The following is a 24,583-nucleotide window of genomic DNA, read 5'->3' as shown; positions in this document are numbered from 1 at the left end:
AGATGCATTAGTCGGGCTCACATAGCGGTGACGAGATTTTCTTTCCCTTCGCTGAAACTAAGTTTTTCATCCACCACACAAGCAAATCGTCTTCAGAATACATGCAATTAATTGCTTTAGTCTCATTTTCAATCTTCTCCGATTCGCTTATGTGCCTAGCTCCTTCAACAAATTCACATGATTAAATATGTTCGTTTTTAACCACTCTTTCTTTCATCACTGTTTCGTTTTCTTTCTTTCTTTTTTTCCCCTTGAACACCAATTTGAAGGCGTTGTCGCATTTGCCTAGGACGCGAGCAATCTTTATAAAGAGATTTTTGCGTGTGAAGGTGAGATATAAACTATAGTACACAAGTGAAAGTTTTTTTTTTATTCCAGCACTTCGGTTTTTTATGCAAACCTGCAAATAAATAAAATTAAAAAAATGTATAAATTAAAAAAAAAAAAAAACGATGACAGACGTGATGTACCTCATAGCTGTAAATCAAGTCTTCCTGGAATTCATTTGGAGCGGAGCACCTTTAAGAACAACAGAACAATAATCATACACTTTTTATTGAATCCTGTAAAGGTTGTATAATACTCATCATGTACATTAATATCACACATGTAGTAGATCCCCTTTATTACGGAAAAATGGAAATGCGGAAATATTGTAATCCCTATTTCTGTTTGCCTGTTAATATCCGATCGAAACATTTTTTTTTTTTTTTATAAGATAAACTGAGTAGTTCGTCGTCTCTTCACATTTCAAAGACCAGTCTGTTCCAACTTCATTATTTCTTCCATCTTCCTCTTCATCCCCCCCCCCCCCATAGTGGAAATATTGATTATTCTTTCACTGGCCATTCACTGCTGTCATTTGGAGAAAACATGCTTAGCTATTTCCTTATAAACACGTTTCTAATTTTGTCTGTTTTCCTTCCTTCACTTAATTCGGGAAATTTCTAAATCTTCCTTCCTGCTTCCATGCAGTAATATGAACATGTGATTATTTCACAGAATTTAAAACTCTTTTTTTTTTTAATATTCTGTGTATAGTTCCATACATTTCGCATCATATCATTTTTCTTTAATGCCTTCGTCATGATTATATTTTGCACGACACCATAAAAATGTTATGAAGCTTTTAAAATTTGTAATTATTATATTTATTTCGATTTATCACAAATAACCAACTGCGAATAAACCGCAATGTCTAAAAATTGTTCAAAGTGCAATCAGTTAGTTTCGCATCCATCACCAAGCGAACGTCCTATCGCCCGATGTAAATGGCAAAGGTCGAATGCACGAAAAAATACTGTACTTGCGTAAGCAAGTACTGGCTTCCCACCACGCTTATAGTGACGCTTGCGCAGCCTCATTGCATATTAAACGCTTGTTTATAAAATATACTACATCCTACATCGTCAACTGAATTTATAGATATTTTGAGAAGTTCCGGTATCTCCAATGAAGCTAGACAGTTTGCCTGTGCTATGGTGGATTATTGCTCTGTCATTATGTCTCGTATATTCTACTTATCGTTTAGTGGTCAAGCGACAAAAATATCCTCCTGGACCTTGGAGTATTCCCGTTGTGGGATATTTCCCCTTTCTTAGCAATCATCCATATCTGGACTTTTGCAATCTCTCGAAAAAATATGGAGACATATTTGGGTAAGTTGTTTTCTTTGAATCTGAAAATAAATCTGCTGATCTTTCGTTTAAATTTCGTTGAAGTTAGACAGATTAATTAGCAAACCGTATATTTATTCTTACAAGCCTTTACAATTTTGTTAATATGTAAGTCAGACGAGTTGATAAATACGTATACAAGTTAAGCTAAAGGCGTTTCTCTCCTGTCTGTATCCATCCATCAGATGGCACTACTGCAGACTCAATTACAAACCGTATTAAAATATGCTTGTTTTGCAAAACCAGATTCCTTTGCTGTTAATTAAATCAGTTATAATAAACTATTAGGAATAATTATAAAAAAAGTATCGTCATTCTTTTGAATTTCATTTCAAAGGGATGAAGATTAATGATTTCGCAAACTGTGTAAAGTGCGCGATTTTATCAAATAAAATATCAATCTTATTTTAATCAAAGTATGATTTAAACTTTCAGCATTTCGCAGTGATTTAATTTGCAATTGCCGATTTCTCCAGGATAGCTTTCTGCGCATTATGTACGTTATTGACTTGAATTTTGAGATACAACCTCTGTTATATAGAACAACATTACGGGTTGCTCTTTTAATAAAGCTGTTTGAGTTTTTTTTTTTTTTTTTTTTAATAATAAATAAAAGAAAAGGAAAAATTGAACCCCTCCTTTGTACACTAGGCTGGTTACTGTTGCATAAAAAAAGTCTTTGTTAGTGCACAAAAATATAAGATCGTGGTACACTCAATTTAATATGGTTTGTTTTATTTAGTCTCAGGTGATGGAGGAAAATGTCTCCAATTCTAATTCGCAGGTGTCACTCAGTCTCCAAACAATTAGGGCTAAAGCGGCCCGCCCACTCATTATAAAGGAATAAAAGGTGTTAGCTGATTTTTTTTTTTTCAACGATTTCCATAACAAGTCTTGTAGCAGGCTGCTTCTAAATCATTAAAACTATTCGAGAAAATTTTTTTAACATTTTAAACTAATTTTTCTCATTTGAAAATTTAGTTTTACTTCATTATACTTGTTTAATTGTGTGCATCTTTCATTTTATCATATATTACATTTAATTTCAGACTTTACTTAGGACAGAAGTATGTGGTTGTGCTAAACAGTTTTCCAGTAGCAAAAGAAGCTCTTAATAAGACAGCATTCCTCGATAAACCACCCCATTCGGTATTCGGTCTCATACCAGACGCTGTTGGTAAATATCACAGAATTTCTCAGCTTATTCAACTGAAGAAAATTAATAAATAAATTTAAATTAAGGGGATATTAAATCCCACATTGTTTTTAAAACCGAATAAGAAACTCCAAGATTGGAATCAGAGAGTTTCATGCCGAATAAAGTATAATAAACTATAAAAGTATCGGCGATTACTAGCGTGAGCTAATGCAAGTAGTCCTACTATGTAGTACAAACTCCGCCAACTCGCAGCAAGGGTGGTAAAGTTCTGATCGCTATTCTTCGTATTTTCCATAATGTAAAAACACATTTCCTAGGAAATGTATGCTATTATTACATAATGGTGGGAGGTCACTACCCAGACCGGTTTCAGCCTTATGAATAAGTAAAACCGTCTAAAAACTCGGACGATCCCTAGGCCACTCAATAGTGGGCGAAAGACGTCCATCTCAGCGTTGGCTCCACTCAGTGATGGCCTTCCACCCACCACCACCACCACTACCACCGAGCAGAACCGCTCATATTCCGGAGAAAAGTATTCACCGACAAAGCCCATCATCGGGCCGTGCCGGAAAACACTTTCCCCGGAGACTCAAATTGCTCCCTTAAGGCAAAAACCTTAAGAGAGCGAACTCATATTAGCATCTCACCGGGTTCAGCCTTATGAATAAGTAAAGCCGTCTCTAAAAATTCGGACGATCCCTAGGCCACTGAATTGTGGGCGAAAGACCGTCCATCTCAGCGTTGGCTCCACTCAGTGATGGCCTTCCACCCACCACCACCACCACTACCACCGAGCAGAACCGCTCATATTCCGGAGAAAAGTATTCACCGACAAAGCCCATCATCGGGCCGTGCCGGAAAACACTTTCCCCGGAGACTCAAATTGCTCCCTTAAGGCAAAAACCTTAAGAGAGCGAACTCATATTAGCATCTCACCGGGTTCAGCCTTATGAATAAGTAAAGCCGTCTCTAAAAATTCGGACGATCCCTAGGCCACTGAATTGTGGGCGAAAGACCGTCCATCTCAGCGTTGGCTCCACGCAGTGATGGCCTTCCACCCACCACCACCACTACCGAGCAGAACCACTCATATTCCGAAGAAAAGCATTCACCGACAAAGCCCCCTCACCGGGCCGTGCCGGAGAACACTTTCCCCGGAGAATTGCTTTCCCCTCAAATTGCTCCCTTAAGACAAAAACCTTAAAAGAACGAGCTCATATTAGCATCTCCCGGTTTCAGCCTTTTTTGAGGCTTCATCCGTGAGTAGCTAGACCAAATTAATACCAAAGGGTATAGCGAAAAGAACTTATATACTCTGCTATACGAGTTGTCAAAAAGGTGCCCTATTAAGTTACTTAAATATAAAGAGCCAATAGGCTTCATTTCGGCGATATAAACATTATTTAAATTAAGGGGATATTAAATCCCACATTGTTTTTAAACCGAATAAGAAACTCAAAGATTGGAATCAGAGAGTTTCGTGCCGAATATAGTATAATAAACTATAAAAGTATCGGCGATTACTAGCGTGAGCTAATGCAAGTAGTCCTAGTACGTAGTACAAACTCAGGCAACTCGCAGCAAAGGTGGTAAAGTTCTGATCTGATTTAAATAATGTTTATATCGCCGAAATGAAGCCTATTGGCTCTTTATATTTAAGTAATAAATAAATGTTTTTGTTGGTATAACCTTATTCCTTTTATAGTGATTTTATCATTATTTTGGGTTAATGAGTTTTGTTTCCTAAAAACCAGTCATACACAGTGTTGCCAATTTAGCTCTTTTGGAGTAGACCTAGCTCTTTTTTTTCTTCCCTAGCTCCAAAAATTTTAATCTAGCTCCTTCAGAGCTAGTTTCAGCTCTTTTTAGTTGTTTTTATAACTTACTGTTAAAGAAATTGTTTCGAAAGTTTTCCAAATATTCGCATTTGATAAGGAATTGTATTGTACGTTTGGTGCGAGCATCGTACACGTTTCAAATTCATGATGATTTCAGTCGGTCACGTGGCCCAAACAGCCTACCATTTTGTCACCTTAAAGTTGATAGCACCGCTACAAGTTAATCTTTGCACAATGTTCTGGTTGGTAGTTATGATAGCGAGTGGGAAGTTTTCAAAAGACTGATCGCAATTCATTGCAGTAAAGAGTCGCATACCCTTCTTCAAAAATGACAAAGAGAAAAATAAAACTTACAAGCGAAAATTTAGGAGGGAGTGCTTACCAAATATTCCTATTTTGCAACTACTCCCTCCTAAATTTTTGCTTGTAAGCTTTCATGTGTGAAGCGTTAAACTAAGAAACATCTTGCTGCAGTTCCATATAAGGCTGTTCCTATTACAAACATGCTTGTGAAAAAGTCTGATGTGACCGCGAACTTTGAAGATAGTTTAGCATTATTTCTTTGTTGTCACTCATCATTCAATAGTTGCAATCATCTAGTAGATCTTTGAAAAAATATTATCCCAGACAGTCAAATTATGCCAAAGGTAAAAATGCATCGAACTAAGTGCTCTGCAATTGTAAAGAATATTCTAAGTGAGCATTTTGAAGAAGATCTAATTGTGGACATTGGAGATGAAAATTTCAGCTTGCTAATAGACGAATCGAATGATATCACAGTGAATAAGATTTTAGGAATGGCCATTTATTATAGCAAGAAATTCAACAAAATTATGCATACATTTTGAGCATGGTGGTTCTAGAAAAGTGTGGTATTGTGGCTCTAGTGGCTGCACTGAAAAAAGAGCTCTTGACCAAGAAACTGGACATTAAAAATCTCATTTGCAATTGGTACAGACAACGTCAGTGTTATGTTTGGTGTCAATAATGGCGTTATGAACTACCGAAGGCATATATTCCCTCCTTAATTTTAATTAGATGTGTATTCATTACAACTGGCAATGTCTCACACTTGTGCAGAATCTCTCCCAAGAAAATTAGAATTTTTATTTGCTGTTGTGCAACAAGGTGGCTCTCCATTGAACCTGCAGTAGACAGAATTCTCACCCAGTGGTTGAAATTAAAAACTCACTTCGAAGTCGTGAGTGTGATTGAGAAATGTTACAAAGCTCAAATTTTGTGGGAGATGTACAAAGATCAAAGGAATCTGTTGTACCTTTTATTTTTGCATCCTGTTCTAGTTCAAGTTTAGCAAGTTAACAAAATTTTCGAATCTAACAGTGCGAATAAGATGAGATTATTTGAAGACCTTTATCGTTTCATTCGCTCTATTGCTAATATGTTAGTGCTACCATCATCCACAGTCGACCCTCTAGAGTCAGAGATTGATGACTATTTGGATCCCGCTCCAAATCTTGGTTACAGATTTGAACGAAAAATTTCAGAGTTGATGATACAAAAGAAAATAATGCAAAATGATGAGCGAAATCTTAGAAGCAGAGCAAGACAGTCTTTTCTTGGTCTCTTCAAACAGCTTAAGCAAAGGTTGCCTGAAAACTTGAATATTTTACGAATGGTGTCTTCTTTTTCTGTTGACAATACCCTAAAACATATTAAAAAACCTGTTACTCCCGTCTTAGAAATAATGCTGAAAACAGAAAAAGGCGTTGCTGCTGCTGAATACCAGTACAATACTATCCACTTAAATTAATGGACAAATATAGAAAACACTGAGCTATTCTGAACTGAAGTACGAGAACATAAAGATGCATGTGGAATGAATCCATTTAAAGAAATTGCTCAGTGTGCAATAAATTTATTAATGCTGTCAAATTCTAATGTGGAAATTGAACGAATTTTTAGTTCCATGAATGTAGTTAAAACTAAATTAAGAAACAAGATGGAATTGTCAATGCTGACAGCTATTTTGTCAGTCAAGTATAGCCTCAGGCGTAACAACAAGTGCTGTACAGAATATAATTTACCAGCATCTACACTGAGTAATATTGGAACGATGGCCACATATAATAAAGCTGAAAATCTAAGTGAAAACGTGGGTGAATTAAGCCCAGAAGACCACATGGAAGATGTATTTAGTCACTTATATGCAAGTGTCACTTCAACTTGAATAAAGTAAGTAACTTAAAAGTATCAGCTACTGCTTTTTAAATTTTATCTTCAAATTTTTATTTTTAACTCCTTTTTAGCTTTTTTTTTTTTTTTTAAGATTTAGCTGTTTTTAGTCATTTTCATTTGGCAACACTAGTCACACAGAACAGGACCAGAGGCGAACGTTTCGTGATATTGGATACCCTAGAGTCGATCTGGACAATAATTCAGTTTTTAAGAAATATTAGCAGCGTTATACATGTCATGAATAAGAAGCGGATATCCCCTAATATGAAAAAAAGTTATCGTCATAATAGCTTCCTTAAAATAGACAGCAAGAGTTATTTGTTTAATATTATTGATAGGTAATCCATGTCACGTATATTCTCCAGTCGGTTTTCTTATTTTCAACTTCAGTTGAAATCACTAGTCTGAAATCATATATTTAGATATATGTTTACGACCTGTTCGACTTATAATCACTGGAACTGAACTCCGTCTTAAGTCCAGGACTATAAGATCATTTATTTTATATAAATGGTTATCGATTTAGAATGCTGTGTTTTATTTTTCATCTGCCATTCTTTCAAGTTTGGTTTTTAAAAGATTTTTTTACATGTAGCTCGTTTTTAACTATTGTCATCTTTTTATTATTTGTTAAACGTTAGGTATATCCTTTGTTAATGGTCATCAATGGAAAGAACAGAGGAAGTATTCGAATTATACACTGAAAAATATTGGAATGGGCACTCAGCGAATGGAAGATAATATGCATGTAAGCACTTGCTTTATTATCTAAACATGAATTTAAAATCTAAGAGTGCATGTGTGTGTGTGTGTGGAGAAAAAAAAAAGGAGAAAGTTTTTTTTTTTTTTTTATCCTGTTTAAGATATTTGAAATATGTAATATCTTTCTAATAGTATATATATTCTGGTATCTTGCTCTTGCAAGTTAACATTAAAAATCATATAAGTCACAGATACAAACAGCATGTTGTACAGTACAGTATATGTTTTCTATAGGTATAAAACGTTATACCTATTTTGAGGTGAATGAAATTTTAGTACAAATTGAAAGGAGAAATAGCAAACTGATTTTAAATCAAACTTCAAAAGATCAGTGCATTACAATACTAGATCAAAAACTTATCATTGTTGAAAGTTTTTCACTTGATTATACTACAAATTAAAGATACCAAGAAATTATATTCTTGGTTTAATCCTTTATCCAAGTGTAAGCAAACAAAGTTTGCGCCTGCAGTATTTTCAGGACTGGGGCAACTCGTGGCAAAGGTGGTATGACTTCAGATCACGTGCCTTAGTATCCCATAATGCAAAGCACATCTCCTTGCGGACATGTATAATGCTATGTATTATGGGAAGGGTCACTACCCAGACCTGTTTCGACCTTTATTGAGGTCTCATCAGTGGGAGCCAGACCCAGAGGTGACATGAAGGTTGAAGTAATGCAGAAGTCATATTTTCACATACGAGTTGCCAAAAGTTGACGACACCTCAATAAAGGTAGAAACCAGTCTGCGTAGTGAGGCTTCCTCTATAATGCATAGCATTATACATGTCCGCAAGCAGATGTGCTTTGCATTATGGGATACTAAGGCACGTGATTTGAAGTCATACCACCTTTGCCACGAGTTGTCCCAGTCCTGAAAATACTTATTATTATTATTATTATTTGACACCTCCGGGGAGTCCAAAGACTCATCGAGGGAGAGTGTGCCAACAGCATCGAACGATTGGTCCCCTTCCAACTACTAACCGTGCTCAAACTTACTTAACTGAGCCATTAGTAGCAGAGGCTCTACCAATCGACCAACCTTTGCCAGCTTATACTTGGATAAAGGATTAAACCAAGTATATAATTTCTTGGTATCTTTAATTTAAAAACTTCTCATTGTTGAGGGTGTATTGTATAAAGATGTAGCAAAAAAATGTATTCTTCAGAAAGGTTTTAAAATTGTCAAGTTCTTAAAATGTGCATTATTTTAATTATATAAATATTCAATTTTTTTTTACATAGGTTAAACTTTGAAACAATACTTTTGCGCGAATTTCTAGTAATATTTTTCATTTGGACCTCACTTGTAAACAGACAAAAACTGGATTCAACGACTTCACTTTGTTTACTATTTTATTTTAGGAAGAAATCGCCTTATTTTTGAATGCTGTTGACAAGCATAATGGAGAACCTTTTGTATTAAAGCCAATTATCACACCCAGTATCTCTAACAATATGTGGACCTTACTGTTTGGAAAAGGATTAGACTATGATGATCCAAAACGGAAATTCCTTGATGACAGTTTAACTACAGCGGGAAAGTTATTTGAACAAACCAGTTACATTACATTCATCCCAATTTTGCTGAAAATCCTAAAATGGATGAAAACTGGGCACATTTATGATCTAATTAACAAGCTTGAGATACTGAATGACTTGATCAGGTGAGATACTTTGAAATAAATAACATGAATCTTTACGGAATTCAAATAGTATGCATACCTGTTTATAGTATATTATAATACAATATGTCTATATTATATATTAGTATATGCTGTTGCTCTTGTAGGGTTATATCCAGTGCTTGTGTGGTGTTTTTCTCTAATATAGTTATGCGTTATATGCAATTTACAATATAAAATAAATTAAATTAAATTAATATTTAAAAATATAAGAATAAATTTAGACTTCAGTGATTACTGTTGCATTTCACGTTACTTTTTTATTTTTAAATAATTGCTAGTAAACTTATTGCAAGCCTACTTACTGGAGACATGAAGTGGCTTGACCTGAAGTAGGTCTCTAGAGGATGGTTTCCTGATTAAAAAATAAATAAATAATGTAAAATATATAAAAATTCATAAACGAAATCCTTAATTCACCCATGGTATTAATGCGGTTTACAATCTTTAGTGGATGAGAGTAATATAAGAAGACTGCTTCCAAAGAAGTGATGTGAAGTTATAACTAGGTCAGTGTTACGCTACACACTTGATTTACGTTGTACTTATGCTGAATTATGTGGTATTTTCTTCCCTTATTACCAGAATGTTGTGTCATTAACCTGAACGGCACATCTGCCATCGCACTTTATGTTTTGAAAATGGCAGCAGCTGGATACATGACTCGCTGTCTAACATAGCTCTTTGCAAGTAGCGCTCCCAGGATTTAATCTTTTTTTTGGGGGGGGGGGGGGGAAAGAGTTGAGTAGACGATTTAGAATACATACTACGCATCGCATGCGACCTATGACTGAGCATCTGCAATGATCGCTAATAAGACACGACACAACAAAAAAAAATTTAATTAGAAAAAGATTTTTGAAAAATTTTTCTATTTTTTTTTTTCCTTTTTCTTTGGGGGTCAGAGCCCCTTGGTTCCCCTTCTGGATGCGCCACTGGCTCTTTGAAATCCTATTTTTATTCGAAATAAAATATTTAATGTCATAAATGGTCCTATATTTATGTTAATATCTATCTCATATTAAAACCTAGTAACATTTCTTATTTTTTAGAAGCGAAATTGAAAATAAAAAAACAAAGCTCGAGAATCGACAGACCACTGACTACGTTTGTGAATATTTGAGTGAAATGAAGAAAAGGAGAGAAGTGGATCCGGACACCACATTCACAGGTAGCCGACTCTTTATATATCAGATGTGGTCTTAAGTATTATCTTAAATATTTCGAGTTTAGATGAGCGCTTCTCCAAAATGCTTTTGTTAAATATTCACAACTGCTTTCCTCAATTTTTTCGTCAATTTTTTCATCAGGCTTCTTACTTATATTATTCCGTCAATAACAGGTGGGTTCATTCCCACTAATTTTCCAATTCGTTGGACAAAGAGAGAAAAAGTGCGGACCTTAACGCAATCGGCAAGTCAATGTGAAAGTCTTATTTTGTTACCATCGTATAACTAACGTATAGGTATCGTATAACGTGCGCTCTAAAGAGCTCAAGGAATGTAATCAGATTACTGCTGTTTAATTCATGTAAAAGGGCAACTACAAACTGAACAGAGATGAAAAAGTAATGTATGAAATCTAAAATGATTGGCGGATACAAAAGAACCGCACGCAAATGTCAAGAAGATAGCATCTACTTGACCTATGCAGATTAGGAAGCGCTACCCAAAGATAGCACTTCCCAATCTACAAATTGGATTCGAATCCCGCTGTGGCATGAATTATGTATATTAGTAGTAATATATTAGTATATGTACAGTATATCACTAATATATACATATTAATATATTTCACTACTAATATATTAGGTGAAACTCAGGGTGAGATAAACTGTGCACTGGATATGGCATATGACTTTTTTCGTGATTAACACGTTCATTGCCAATCACGCGATATCGCGCGATGCGAGTTCTCACCAAACGGCCGATAACGCGTTATCGCGTAGACGTCGTTAACTAAATAAAAAAATAAAAAAAATTTGGCCACCACACGAAATTCCAATTTTCAGCTTGGCAATGAACGATATCACGCGATGCGAGTTCTCACCAAACGGCCGATCACGCGTTATCGCGTGGACATCGCTAACTAAACAAACATATAAAAAAAAATTTGCCCACCACACGAAATTCCAATTTTCAGCTTGGCAATGAAAGTGTTAAGGCAACCGAAAGCAAGGTTGGTTCCACACCAATCAGTGAAAATCATCAGTCAGCTAAAAGCATAAACAAATATCTGGGCGTGAGACTGGAGCTAACAGGTTGCAAACTGGAAACGTTCTTCACTCCACCAACCAGGCTGCAATGTATACGGAAAATACCAGAAAGAACGTAATCCTTTTCCGAATAAATAATGTTAAAAATGAACTAAAATAGTATAAATACTATCAGTTTCAAATTTTAGTGTTTTTTTTTTTTTTTTTTTCACAGCGATAGGACTGTACTCATTCAGAATCATTATTCTCAATGAATTAATGATTAAACATACCTACATACTTACATGCTCGTATTTTGAAATACGCGTGCATGTGCGTGCGCGAGTTCATGAATGTGTTAATCCCAGCCACAAAAATATTCTAAATCTCCGCAACAGATACACTTGCTACAAACAATAATTTTGAGCCACTTCAAGTTGTAATAACAGTATCAGATAAAGACATTTGCGAATTATTTTCGGTGATGTCAAAAATGATCTACCACCTAAATTAAACCATTATCGATGTACCACAGTAGGAATTGAACCAAATGTAGGTTCATGAGAGATGACCATAACCACCTGGCAGTCAGGCTTATACAGTATATGCACCTGCTCAAAAAAAAAAAAAAAAAAAAAAAAAAAAAAATCTGTAAGTGGAGTATTTAATATTCGCTGTTGTCTTTATATATACATACTTTTGTGTCATTGGTTACATAATTTCTTTTATGAACAATCAAAAGCATTTTGCAAACTTTTTGGATTTATTTGATTTATTTGAGCGTCACTGCTGTAAATATGCAGCGTGATTTGTGTCGATGAACTCTTTATTAAAATTAACTGCTCAGTTCCTCTCTGCCGTCTTCTGTGGATAGCAGGTTTTATTAACTACAGATGGCATTAAGTAGATGACGCATTTTTTACCATCACTTGCGCTATACAAACCAGATTGGAAACCAGCTGTTGTTACTCAATTTAGAGAGGTTCCAAATTAGAGACAGCAGACGAATTAGCAAGGTCTCTGACCTGGCTATTAATTAAAACATGAAGCCTTGCCCACAAAAAAAATAAAATAAAAATAATAAATAAATAATAGAAAGTAGCTAAGAACGCTAAGTTAAAACTACTCAAGTTATGCGAAGTTTTACGACTTGTGTTCGTAGCACATTTGAAAAGTATTTATTATTAACCATGAATGAAGTTCTTGATAATTTTCGAATTTTTGAAACACACATAATTGAAAAGAGACATTGAGAAAATTTAAATATCATATTTTGTTATATTCGATTTTTATTCGCAATAGTGCTTGTTATATATTATTTTTCTTTTTCTCTGTTTTTCTTGGCGTGGTTACATTCTAAAGTATAACACGTGTGTTAGCAAATACGATACTTATTGTATTTGCACGGCTTAATAGCATTTGGAATGGAAGCATGAGAAACAAAGAAATGAATTACAAAAAAAAAAGCCTATTTTTGCTATTTTCTTTGTGATTATAACCAATTAATACATCACTTTCTCGTAATTGTTGTTTGTAGCATTTAGAAAACTCTCAGACAAAAAATGGAAAGTGATTTTCACTTATGGTAGACGTAGCAATGCAGGAAGGAGCGGCAAAAGACAAACTCGTTCAAAAGAGTTTGGTCTTTTGCCGCTAGACAAACTCGTTCAAAAGAGTTTGGTCTTTTGCCGCTAGATGGCAGGGTTGAGGAGTTGTAGCATCATTCTTGTAGTTCGTCATCTATTTTCACTTTTCTTTCAAAAATCCTATATTAATTTTCAACGATCACGTCTTCCTATCTATCGAGCATTTTTTTAGTAATTAAATTACAGTCTTTACGTTTGAATTTTTCGGTTCTTTCGTACTCATGCTTTTTTTCTAAACACAACATTAGTCTTAGAGACTTTTTCTATGTTCATTCTTGCTCTTTTTTTTTCTTTTTTCTTTCTTTCATTTATTTATTTTTATTTTTTTTTTTAGCAATGCATTACTTTTTGGCCATTCATTTGAAATTCGAATGACTTCTTCGCATACACACAGAGTCAAAAAAAAAAAAAAAAAAAAAAAAAAAAAAGAAATAATAAACAGTAAATCCAAGACCAATTGTTACTTTGCTCTTATGAAACCCTTTCAATTAAGATTCAGTGTTGTCAAGCTATCGGGGATTTTTATTTATTAGTATTAGTATACTATTATCTGATAACATCGCTAGTTTGTTAACTATTATACCCATTACTATACTCACTATATATACTATAACATCCTTTTAATGCTTAAAAATATATTATCGTTTTCTAAGCAAATAAATAAATAAATAAATAAAGGAAGTAAACAATACTAATAATAATAACACACCAATGGTGCATAAATATCTCATCTTTGGCTGCCTTTTCCCCGTCCTTAAATATTTATGAGATGCCTTATTTACTCAAACTTCTCAAAAAGATCTTAGATGCAACTTTCGGAATACTGTACAATATATTGGCCTCTCCTTTGTTTCTAACATTAGCTTCATTTTTGTTAACGACTTTCGGCAACTTAGCTGTTCGAAGTTACGCCCTTCTTTTTGCATGTGAAACCCTAATCAAAGATGGTCTGTAGTTGTATTTATACTTCTAAGCAGTCTCTTTAGAAACTGCTTAGATTAAAATTTAGCTCGTCAAAAAAAAAAAAAAAAAAAAAAAAAAAAAAGGAAAAACATTTAACAAATGCCATCATGTGACGCGGCATGCTTTTTTTTTTTTTTTGCTATTTTTTTCAGTTTATTATTGTCGTTAAACTTCCTTCTCTGCTGACCTTCATCCATTCCCCTTCTTTGCATTCAAAATCACTACTAACGTGTGTTTACTTGAAGTAGAACTTTCCTTGTATGCTAACAAGGAAAATGAAAGTAACCATAATCGGAAATATGAAGTGAAATGATAGCTATGAATCTTTATTAATGTCAGGAAATAAAAACTGCCTGCACTTCGTAGCAATCAAAACAAAAATATGAAACTAATTCGCAGTGCAAACAGATGGCATTGACAACAATATCACTCAAAGCATTAAAAGTTGTAAATTGCTATATTTAATTTATTTAGTACTTCTACGTTGATCTTCTCTTGTTTTGTTTTATATGCTAGTGCATTTGGATAATATATCTAAATCAGCGTCTAGTATAATCAATGTACCTCCAACAAATGTGTATTCTTTCGACTACTATAAAAAATAGACCCTCAAAATCACATCTTAAATCGTCTGAGTGAATATCCTCGATATAAAATACTGATTATCCAAACTCTACTAGGAGTTTCTGTACCCGATCTCACACAATTCTTTGATATGAACAGACCGAATGGATATTGTTTCAAGGTCTGTAATTTTCTATGAACTATTTTTTCAGATTATATGCTAAATGGAAATGTTCAAGCATTTTTCATCGCCGGTGGAGAAACAACACGCGTATCGATGGACTGGGCAATCCTAGGCATGATGGCATTTCCTGATGTCCAAAAGAGTCTGCACAAAGAAATTGACGACGTTACAGGCAGGGAAAGGAGAATATGCTGGAATGACCATATTCTCATGCCTTTAACCGAATCCTATCTTATGGAGATGCAGAGGTGGAAAACAATTGCACCGTTGAGCGGATTGAGATAGTAAGTTCTTAGTAATATTGATAATTACACTTATAGCATAGTGAAAGTAAAACAGCTAACGTAGTTGCAATTTAAACAGTAATTTGAACTAATTTAATTCGGGACTTATCTAGAATTGTTGATATAGTTTTTAGCATTACAGACTGGTGTCTAGAAAGTTTATGGATTAGTTTATATAATTAAATTAATTATTGTATTTGGATTCCTTTATTTCACGCTTGTGAAGGTGACGCAGCTTTAGACACGAAATGATATGTTACATTACAGCGTTTCTCAACCTTTCTAAGGCCAAGTAAAATGCTGAAAAGAATTCTACGGACCACTAAGTTACAGAGGCTTTTTTGGCGTTTAAGAAATCTTGCCTTACTGTCTATAAAACAGCAACTGGGTGATGAAATAGACTTCGACAATGTCATCGACGATTTGCGAGCAGAAAAGCAAGAAAAATAACATTTTAGAATGTTGGAATTAAAGTTTTAATTTAAAAATAAACATAGTGTTTTTACTAATTATATGAAGAGCCAAAGGCTTCATGAACTTATTTTCGAATTTCATAGCCAATCTTTCATTCTGCTATGAAACAATATGGGATATAATATCCCTTAACTTAAATAGTGTTTTTAATTTATTTCCCTATACGTCGTTTTGACTTTTCGTAATTTTTTTAAAAACCTAAGTAGGAATTACCAACATTTCGGAAAAACAGTACCATTTATAACATAATAAATCTAAAAGCATGTTTTGAATACATGTGGAAACATAATTAAATTGGAAGTAAACGATTAAAAGTGTATCATCGCTGAACAAAGTTTTAATTTTTATTAAACAAATAAATAATATGATCTAATTATGTTACTACTTACTTTTAATGAGATGGTTGAGCTTCTCGGCCCTTGCAGAGTTGCTGGATATCTGGCTCAATATTGGTCAAATTCAGTCGAAGATCGGCACGCACACGAAGATGATTTCTGTATTTTGTTTTTATTTGAAGGAGCGATGAAAATCCTTTCTCACAAAGATAGGTTGTAGAGAACTGCTGACGATTTTCAATGCTTCTTCAGAAATTCGGGAAATTCATTTCTCACTGAAGGCGAGATCCAAATTCAAGCCAAACAAAGATCACTGAATTGCATTTTAAGTGCACTCTCACTTGAAAGCTCAATTAACTGCTATTTTTTCGATAACAAAAGGTCGTTCTCGTGACTGCAAGCCTGAAATGGATTGCGAACTCACAGAAATTTCTTATAAAAGTTATTCGGAAAATGTTTTAAAATTCCGTTTCAGATTTTTGATGTGTTCACAAACCCTTTCCCGAAACTCAGAATCAACAAAAATATCATTTTTCACTAAAAAGGATTCCAATGTTGGAAAAGGTGCAAATTGTCTGTCTTTTACATAACTAATCCATAACAGCAGTTTTTTCTCGAATTCCTTTATTTCGTCGTAAGCATCAAGAACAGAATTTCCCTGAAGGGAGAGATTTAGTTCATTTAATTTCGAAAAAATGTCTGAAAGATAGGATAACGTTGAGAACCATGCTTCGTTAACAAGGAGTGATGCAAAATCAGAATTACGTTCATTTACAAATAATAAAACTTCGTGCCTTGATTAAAATAACCTTGTTAGTACTTTGCTCCTGAAAGCCAGCGAATTTCAGAATGAAGCAAAAGTTGTATATATTCACTGCCCATTTGATCGCAGAGTACTGAAAATAACCTGTTATTTAACGGTCGAACTTTAATAAAATTAACTAGCTTTACAGCGTTATATAGCACAGTTTTAAATTCTGGTGGCATTCCTTTGGAGGATAACGCTTCCCTATGTATAAAACAATGTACCCAATTCATATCCGGAGCTACATCCTTGACCATAGAAACAACCCCACTCCTGCCTGTAAGGGCGCGAGCTCCATCCGAACAGAAGCCTATACATTTTCCCCACTGGATCCCTTTGTGTATTATGTAATTATTGAGAGTATGAAATATTTCTTCTCCAGTTGTTCAGGATGACAAAGTTCTACAAAACAGAATATCATCATGAAAGTTGTTATCATGCGCATATCTTACGTAGCATATTAACTGCGCATCATTTGTAACATCAGTAGTCTCGTCTATTTATAACGCATAATAAGGGCTCTCATCTTAACTCTTTCGATTAACTGAGATTCTACGTCACCTGCCATATCATTAATTCTGCGACCGACAGGGTCATTTGAAATAGGAATCGAACAAGTAAACCCGATTCCAAATATGAACTGTTATATTTCCTACTGTATTATTTCTTCGAACTGCTTGTTTCTTCTTCTTTAATAGTATCAGATTTACTTGCCGTTACAACACTTGTATCACAATTAGGGTTAGCATCACCTGTTTCATTTGCCTTTTCTTTTCAAAGTCCTAGTTCTAAGCCACTTTTCCATTATTAAAAATCGTTGCCGAAAAATATATAAATATATAATACTGGGGTTAACTCAGGACACACTTTGTCCAACTATCACTTAACACTTCTCAAGATATACTGAGCCTTTGTTGAAGTGGGAAACCTTCAATAATAAAAATCAATACACAACAAGCAATTGGTTGAAATGTGGATAACATATGTTCACTTCAAATCTGACAAAACAGCAAGGGAAGGCGGAAACAATAAAACTATATTATTGTTCACTTCATCCCCTCTTTTATTATTGTCATTATGCTGCTACAAATTTAGAGGCAGAATGACAAATAATAAAAGAGCGGTGAACTGAACAATATAGTTTTATTGCTTCCGCCTTTGAACATTCTAACACCATTTGTTGGTTTTTTTAAGTATCCATTTGATTTCAATAATTTTTACTTACTTATTCAATTTTAATTTGTTTGGATAATTAAAAAATATATTTTTTTTTAATTAATTTAAGTCTGCCTGCGGACCACCGTTTGCACCTTCATAAAGTTACAAGACTTGCCATGGTATACGTCTTTCTATAGACCACAAGATTATTATAGTAGTATAGAAAGAATGAAGCTCTCGTTCAAACTTGATGCAGCCATCACATGCTCTGACAACGTTCTACTCATTGGTTTCCAGGAAAATAATCTATTCACTTAGAGGCTTAGTTAAGACCCATATGACCGAGTTTGGCACAAAGGTCTCTTAAGAAAACTCCCATCATTCGGTCTTCTCTCTGACTTCTGCAATTAAGTAGCCATCTTTCTCACAAGATGCTCACTTTGAGTGATGGTCGATGGCTCCTTGTCTTCTGTCTATACAACTAATGCTGGGGTCCCACAAGGCTGTTCTCTCTCTCCCTCTCGCTCTCTCTCTCTCTCTCTCTTCCTTCTATGCATAATAATCTACTCCAATCTGTCAATCCAGTGCACAGTTTTGCTTATGACAGGTTATTACACTTCTCCTTTTCGTTTGATAAATCCTGCAAAAGCAGAAATCACCACATCCAGAACTGTAACCTCTACTACTTTCAATTCCGATCTTCGACACAGTCATTAATGGAGTTTGGATAACATTGTCGACTTCAACGCTACTGCGTTATCCACAAAATAGAACCCTCTAGTTCTAATCTTACCCTTCATAATACTCAATTCTCTATTCAACATGAGATTCATCTTTCGGATCCTGCTACCAATTGAATACTTCTCACATATCTGAGATGGTGGGTTCTATACACACAAGAGCAATTAGATTGATTGATGGCCCATCTCTCACTAAATACACTCCACCCACTTTCGAACAGGCATTCAATCTCCTTGGCCTGCATCTTCTATACATACTTCTATGGCCGCTGTTCATCAGAATTGGCATCAATAATTTTCCCACTCTCTTACAAGTCCATCCAAACGTGTGCAGCCGCTGACTAATACCCTCTTAAAGCTCAACTCCAAACCCACACAGCAAATTTCTCCTCTTTCTTCGTTTTTCCCTTCCACTGCTTCCCCTCTGGTATAGTCTTTCACCACATGTGTTTCCCAAGGAACACGATGCACAGCTTTTCAAATCAAATGTGAATAAGATCCTTATCGCCCATCCATGATACTAACATACTATAGGTTGACTAACCTCTCGTGGATGGATTCTCAGTAATAATAATTCTTCATCGTCAGAAGAATGAAAATGGCTGTATGCACTAGAGGAAAGCTGAATATCTGTAGCCAGAACTAGGTTCCATAAATAGACTGCCGCTTGGAAGTAATCAACTTAACATTAACTTTCTAATAGTATTTAAATTAACACTCAGTAGCAAAAAAATACTAAGAATCCAACTGTCTGAAACAATTTAAAATAAAAAAAGTCTGATGGAAATTCAAAATAAATAGATTTGTTTTTTTTTCCTGATAAGTTATCAGCATATTTCAACATAAAAATCTTTTCTTTTTTTTTCTTTTTTTTTTTTTGTTTTGTAAAACTGCCCTTCATGCTTTCGTTTTTTATTGTTATTTCATTTCCCTAGTTAGTCGATCTCTGTCGCGGGAACCCATACTATTTCAGTCAATAACATATCCTGTTAGGGTTACGTACCAAGACATGGCAGCACTTGTTTGCCAGTCTCTTCATCTGTTGCTGTTTATAATAAGTGATAGTCTTGGGCCCGCTATCTCTAATTGGCTACCAATGGTGATGGAACTGCTACTCAGTCTCCAAAAGTCTCCAAAAGCTAGATAGCGTTAAAAGTTAATAATAAAATTATTATTATTATTATTATTATATGGATATCTCCATGGAGTCAGAAGACTCATCGCAGGAGACCCAAGCTATCAAAACAATATCTATCATACCTCTTCTTGAACCCATTTACAGACGAAGCACTCATAACTGAGTCAGGCAATGCATTCCATTCATTCACCACTCTCCAAACAAAAAATTTAGTTCTCCCACCCTTGTTAACCACACTTTTCCTTAATTTCCAGGGATGACCTCTTGTTCTTCCATCACTATCACACAGCTGAAACATTTCCCCTGCATGAATCCTATAAAAACCTTTAAGTAATTTAAAAGTTTCTATCATATCTCCTCTTCTTCGCCTATCACCCAACCTCTGTAATCCACAAACTCTCACTCTATCAATGTATAGGGAGCATTTTTTACACCATTCACCAACTTAGTCACTCTCCTCTGAGGCCTCTCCACCAATTCCTCATCTCCAAGGAATCCAGTCGACCAGACTTGAGCACAGTAATCCAAATGTGGAAGTATCAACTCCTTATAAAGAGGAATAATAACCTCTTTATCTCTGGATGTTAGTGTGTTCTTCAATAACCAAGTGATCCTATACGCAATCTTGGACACCTTAGGAATGTGTCCTCTGAACTTCAATTCCCTATCCACTAATACCCCCGAGTCCCTAGCCTCGTCAATCTCTTGGAATACCGTTCCATCAATGTGGTACACAGCTGGAAATCTTTTAACCCCAAAATGCAAAACGTTACACTTTTCCAGATTGAACTGACATCCATTACCCTTTGTCCATATTTTGCCAGCTCATTTAAATCATCCTGCAAACTCTCAACATCGACTTGATTTCTTATTGCGCTTCCCAACTTTGCATCGTCAGCAAACAACTGAACATTTCCCTTCAAGTCATTTCCTATATCATTTATGTACAAATTAATAACAGCCCAAGCAACGAGCCCAGGTCACCTGCCTCATCCTGGACTCTGCTCTTCAATACACTACTTTCTGGTATCTCTCCATAAGCCAATCTCTTATCCATAACACCAGTACAGATAATATACAGATAATAAGTTTATTCAGGACATGCCAACATTTGAGATAGAAAAAAAAAAAAAACCTATTACATTTTCTTTGGTACCATCCAGTAGCGGTTACAATCCAGTCTTTAATTGTAATGTCCAAATATTTAAAGAGACGGAGTAAATACGATAAGCACTACGAACGCTACTACTGGCGCAAACTGCACATAAACAACAGTGGAACTACGCGACGGACAGTGCCGCATTACGCTAATAGCTCGCATCTCACTATGACGTGCATATGCTTGTGTGCGTAGCAATATGACACTGTGGTAAACACAGTGCTGCTAGCGTCCTACAAGATGGATTTTTATTATTTTTTATACAAAATAAGAGAACTGTATAGGATTGTTGATGATAAAATTAAACATTTGAAGTAAATATAAATTAATTAATTAATATATTTATATATCGAGAAAAATTGTCAGTGCTGCAGTTCGCGGTGCCTATGTACGAGCCGCCAATGGTTCCCATCATTATTGTGTTTGAAATCATCAGTACAAAGAATCACAATTATGATCCTATAGAGCAGTGCTTCTAAAAGTGTGATACGCTTGTCCCCGGGGGTATGTGAAAGGGCTTCAGAGGGGTACGTGGCAATTTTAGACTATGCATCATGGAATCATTATTAAGAAAAAAGGAAATATTTTATATATTTCCCAATAAATTATATATTATGTATGAATTCTCCTACTAAAATTGTGATAACTGCTTTATTTGAACTGCTATAACTGCTAAAACTGTTATAACTGCTTTATTAGTTTGCAAATTCGCGGGCGACCACTCGTGAATCTTCGTTCAGCTTCGTATATGAACGTACATGACGAGCCTGAAACAACGCGATAGCGACTGATAAAAAAAGTAATTATATGAATCATTAGTAGATGTAATTAAGACAGTTAAGCAGATATTAATCAATGTGCTTCATTATTTGATCATATTTAAAATTTGTTGTTAGTTAAAATAACAATTGATAGGTTTGTACGGAAGTTATAATGCTTATAATAAATATTATAATTTTCTTTAGCTTTTGAATTTTTAAGTATGGATCATTGGTTAAAGACTGGATTTATAAAACGCACAAAAGAGAGCAGATACAAGTAGCTGAAAGCTTACAGCTTTCTGTAAGCACCATTGGCTTTCTCGTGGAAAAGTCCTTACTCGTTTATTTGAACAATGAACTACAAGTTTTTCTTGATGAAAATTTTGAATTGAAAAAAAAAAAAAATTTTACATAATTGGAAATGGCAGTCAATTAGCATACCTGGCAGATATATTTACTGTATTAAATAATCTTAATTATTGAATGGATAACATATCCTTTCAATATCAACAAATCTATGCCAAAGGGTCTGTCGCCACTAGAAGAACAACAAAGTTCAGAACTAGCTTCTGATGGTTTCCTAAAAAATAAATACAACGAGAATACGTTATCGTCATTTTGGCTACAAAAGAATGCATTTCCTGAATTAACAGATAAAGATCTAAGGTTCATTTTTCTATTTCCAAGTTCATATCTGTGCGATGTTGGATTTTCGGCCCTTGTAGATATTAAGACGAAGAAGAGGAACCGGATTATAGATGTCGAACCGCATCTGAGATTGAAATTAACAACTATAGAGCCAAATTTTGCAGAAACTTTATCCCAACATAAGCAATTTCACACTTCTCATTGATGATAAATTATTTCAGTTAAGTAAAAATTTATAGTATCTTTATAAATTTTGTTGTTAAAAATAAATCTTTTTTGTGTGTTTAAATGTACATCTAAATTCAAATAAAATAGACATTTACAATGAAATATACCTTTTTTATTTTTATTTATTTATTTATTATTTTTATTTTGATAAGGGGATACTTGGTAATAATGAACATATAAGAAGGGAGTTACGGATATTATCTGAAGTTTGAGAAACACTGCTATAGAGAAATTATAATTAGATCACCGCAAATACACGAAAAAAAGAATAAATGAAATTGAGATGCTTCGCTTCACTAGAGAGGAAAACTTCCTCCAAATTATGAATGTATATAAATGAAAAACTACTAACGAACTAACAGCATTTTAGTTTGTATATTTTGATCAATAGTAAATATTATTCTTTATTTTGTTAGTACATTCGTAGACTCTACATTGGGTAAATACAAGATTCCTAAAAACACTACAGTCATCATCAATATCTGGAGCATCCATCATGATCCTGCTACGTGGAACAACCCTATGGAATTCGATCCTAAACGTTTTCTAGATGAGGAAGGGAAAAAAGTGAAGAAGCCTCCTCAGTACATGCCTTTTTCTCTCGGTATGTATTTGTAAATTTTTATTAGCATTTTGGACTTATAGAACAACAATTTTCAAACTTTAGATATATATATATTTAAAAAAAAAAATTAGTCTGCTTACTTTGAAAGGAAAAATTCTGTACTGTTATATCTAGATATTCAATACATAACATATTAATAGTAATAATGAATGTTATAGAGCGGTGTTTCCCAGAGGTTTAGTACTCGCGTACCCCTTTTAAAAGTTTAGTAATACTGACTACTCCTTCTCGAACTAAAATGCTAAAAATATTTTTAGCATTTTCGTTCTAATAAATTGCAAGCAGGTGAAATGATTTCTGAATGATTAAAAACAATTTTGTTACGTGAATCCAATATGAATACAGCAGAAACAAAAATTATAAAATTTAAATTTCAAAAAAAAAAAAACAAAAAAAAAACATGTTTAATGAGATGAATGAAATTTAGCGGAGAGTTCCGACCACGTGGTTCGAATTATTGAATTTAAGCTTGAAATGCAAATAGTTCGATTGTTTGTGAAGATTTTTCTAGTGATTATATAATTATCCAGAAGAAATTAGAGTGTTCAGTTTATTTTAAAGGAATGCAAATATAAAAGAGCATTTTTATACAAGAAAATATTCCGTATGAATCCACTTTAGCATCAGTCAGAATCAAAGTGTTTATAGATGCACTTCAAATTTTATAGATAATATACTTTAATTGTCAATCATTCCTTCATAGGTGGTGTAAGAATATTTCTTATAATATGGTTTATATTTCTGATAATTTAAAGTTTTCTGCCTCCTCTAAATTTTAACTCTTATTCAATTCCTAGGAAAGCGAAACTGTCCTGGCGATTTCCTTGCTACCCAAGAAGTCTTCCTGTATTTTACAGCGATTCTACAAAAATATGAAATTCTTCCGGCGAAAGGCGAGAAACCTAACCTGGAAGATACGGAACTCGGCCTGACGCTACAACCCAAAGATTATAAAGTTCGATTAATTCCTAGACAATAATAATGTGCTGGGTTTTTTTTTAACTTCCCAGCGAGTTCATTAGACATAACTTCATCTGAATTCTATATTGAACTCTTGGTTTACAAGTAATTTTTACTACTGAATTCACTGTAAAGTTTGGAACAACAGATTTTTATAATTAAACGAAACGAGTAAAGTATTTGTCACCATTACTTGGGATAAAGGACTATTCTTTATGAACATCAGTAGTTTCGCATCATCACAGTCACAAAAATGCGTTCTTTTGTGTGTGTTAAACATAAAACTATTTGCAGTGAAGGACATTTTCAAATTATGAATTGATCATCGAATTAGTGATGGCGATGGAGAGATGAGGGATGATTGTTTCCAATTTCTTTTTTTTTTTTTTAAAGA

At 34.3% G+C, this 24,583-nt stretch overlaps 1 protein-coding gene across 1 annotated transcript; it reads left to right on the top strand.

Annotated features, from left to right (window-relative positions):
* Positions 1–1,287: 1,287 nt before the first annotated feature.
* LOC150101462 (cytochrome P450 2J4-like) lies at positions 1,288–24,381 on the top strand. Its single transcript, XM_090400227.1, has 8 exons — positions 1,288–1,658; positions 2,726–2,853; positions 7,514–7,620; positions 9,004–9,305; positions 10,376–10,494; positions 14,903–15,158; positions 23,021–23,208; positions 24,027–24,381. The coding sequence occupies exons 1-8, from the start codon at positions 1,453–1,455 to the stop codon at positions 24,206–24,208; spliced, it is 1,488 nt and encodes a 495-aa protein (XP_090256353.1). The 5' UTR covers positions 1,288–1,452; the 3' UTR covers positions 24,209–24,381.
* Positions 24,382–24,583: the final 202 nt, after the last annotated feature.

Source organism: Typopeltis vanoorti, chromosome 11 (assembly GCF_054136105.1).
Source record: "Typopeltis vanoorti isolate ZY-2024b chromosome 11, IOZ_Tvanoo_1.0, whole genome shotgun sequence".
NCBI classification, from domain to species: Eukaryota; Metazoa; Arthropoda; class Arachnida; order Uropygi; family Thelyphonidae; genus Typopeltis; species Typopeltis vanoorti.
Note: the sequence above shows the minus strand (reverse complement) of the source record. Positions and strands in the feature narration are given on the sequence as shown.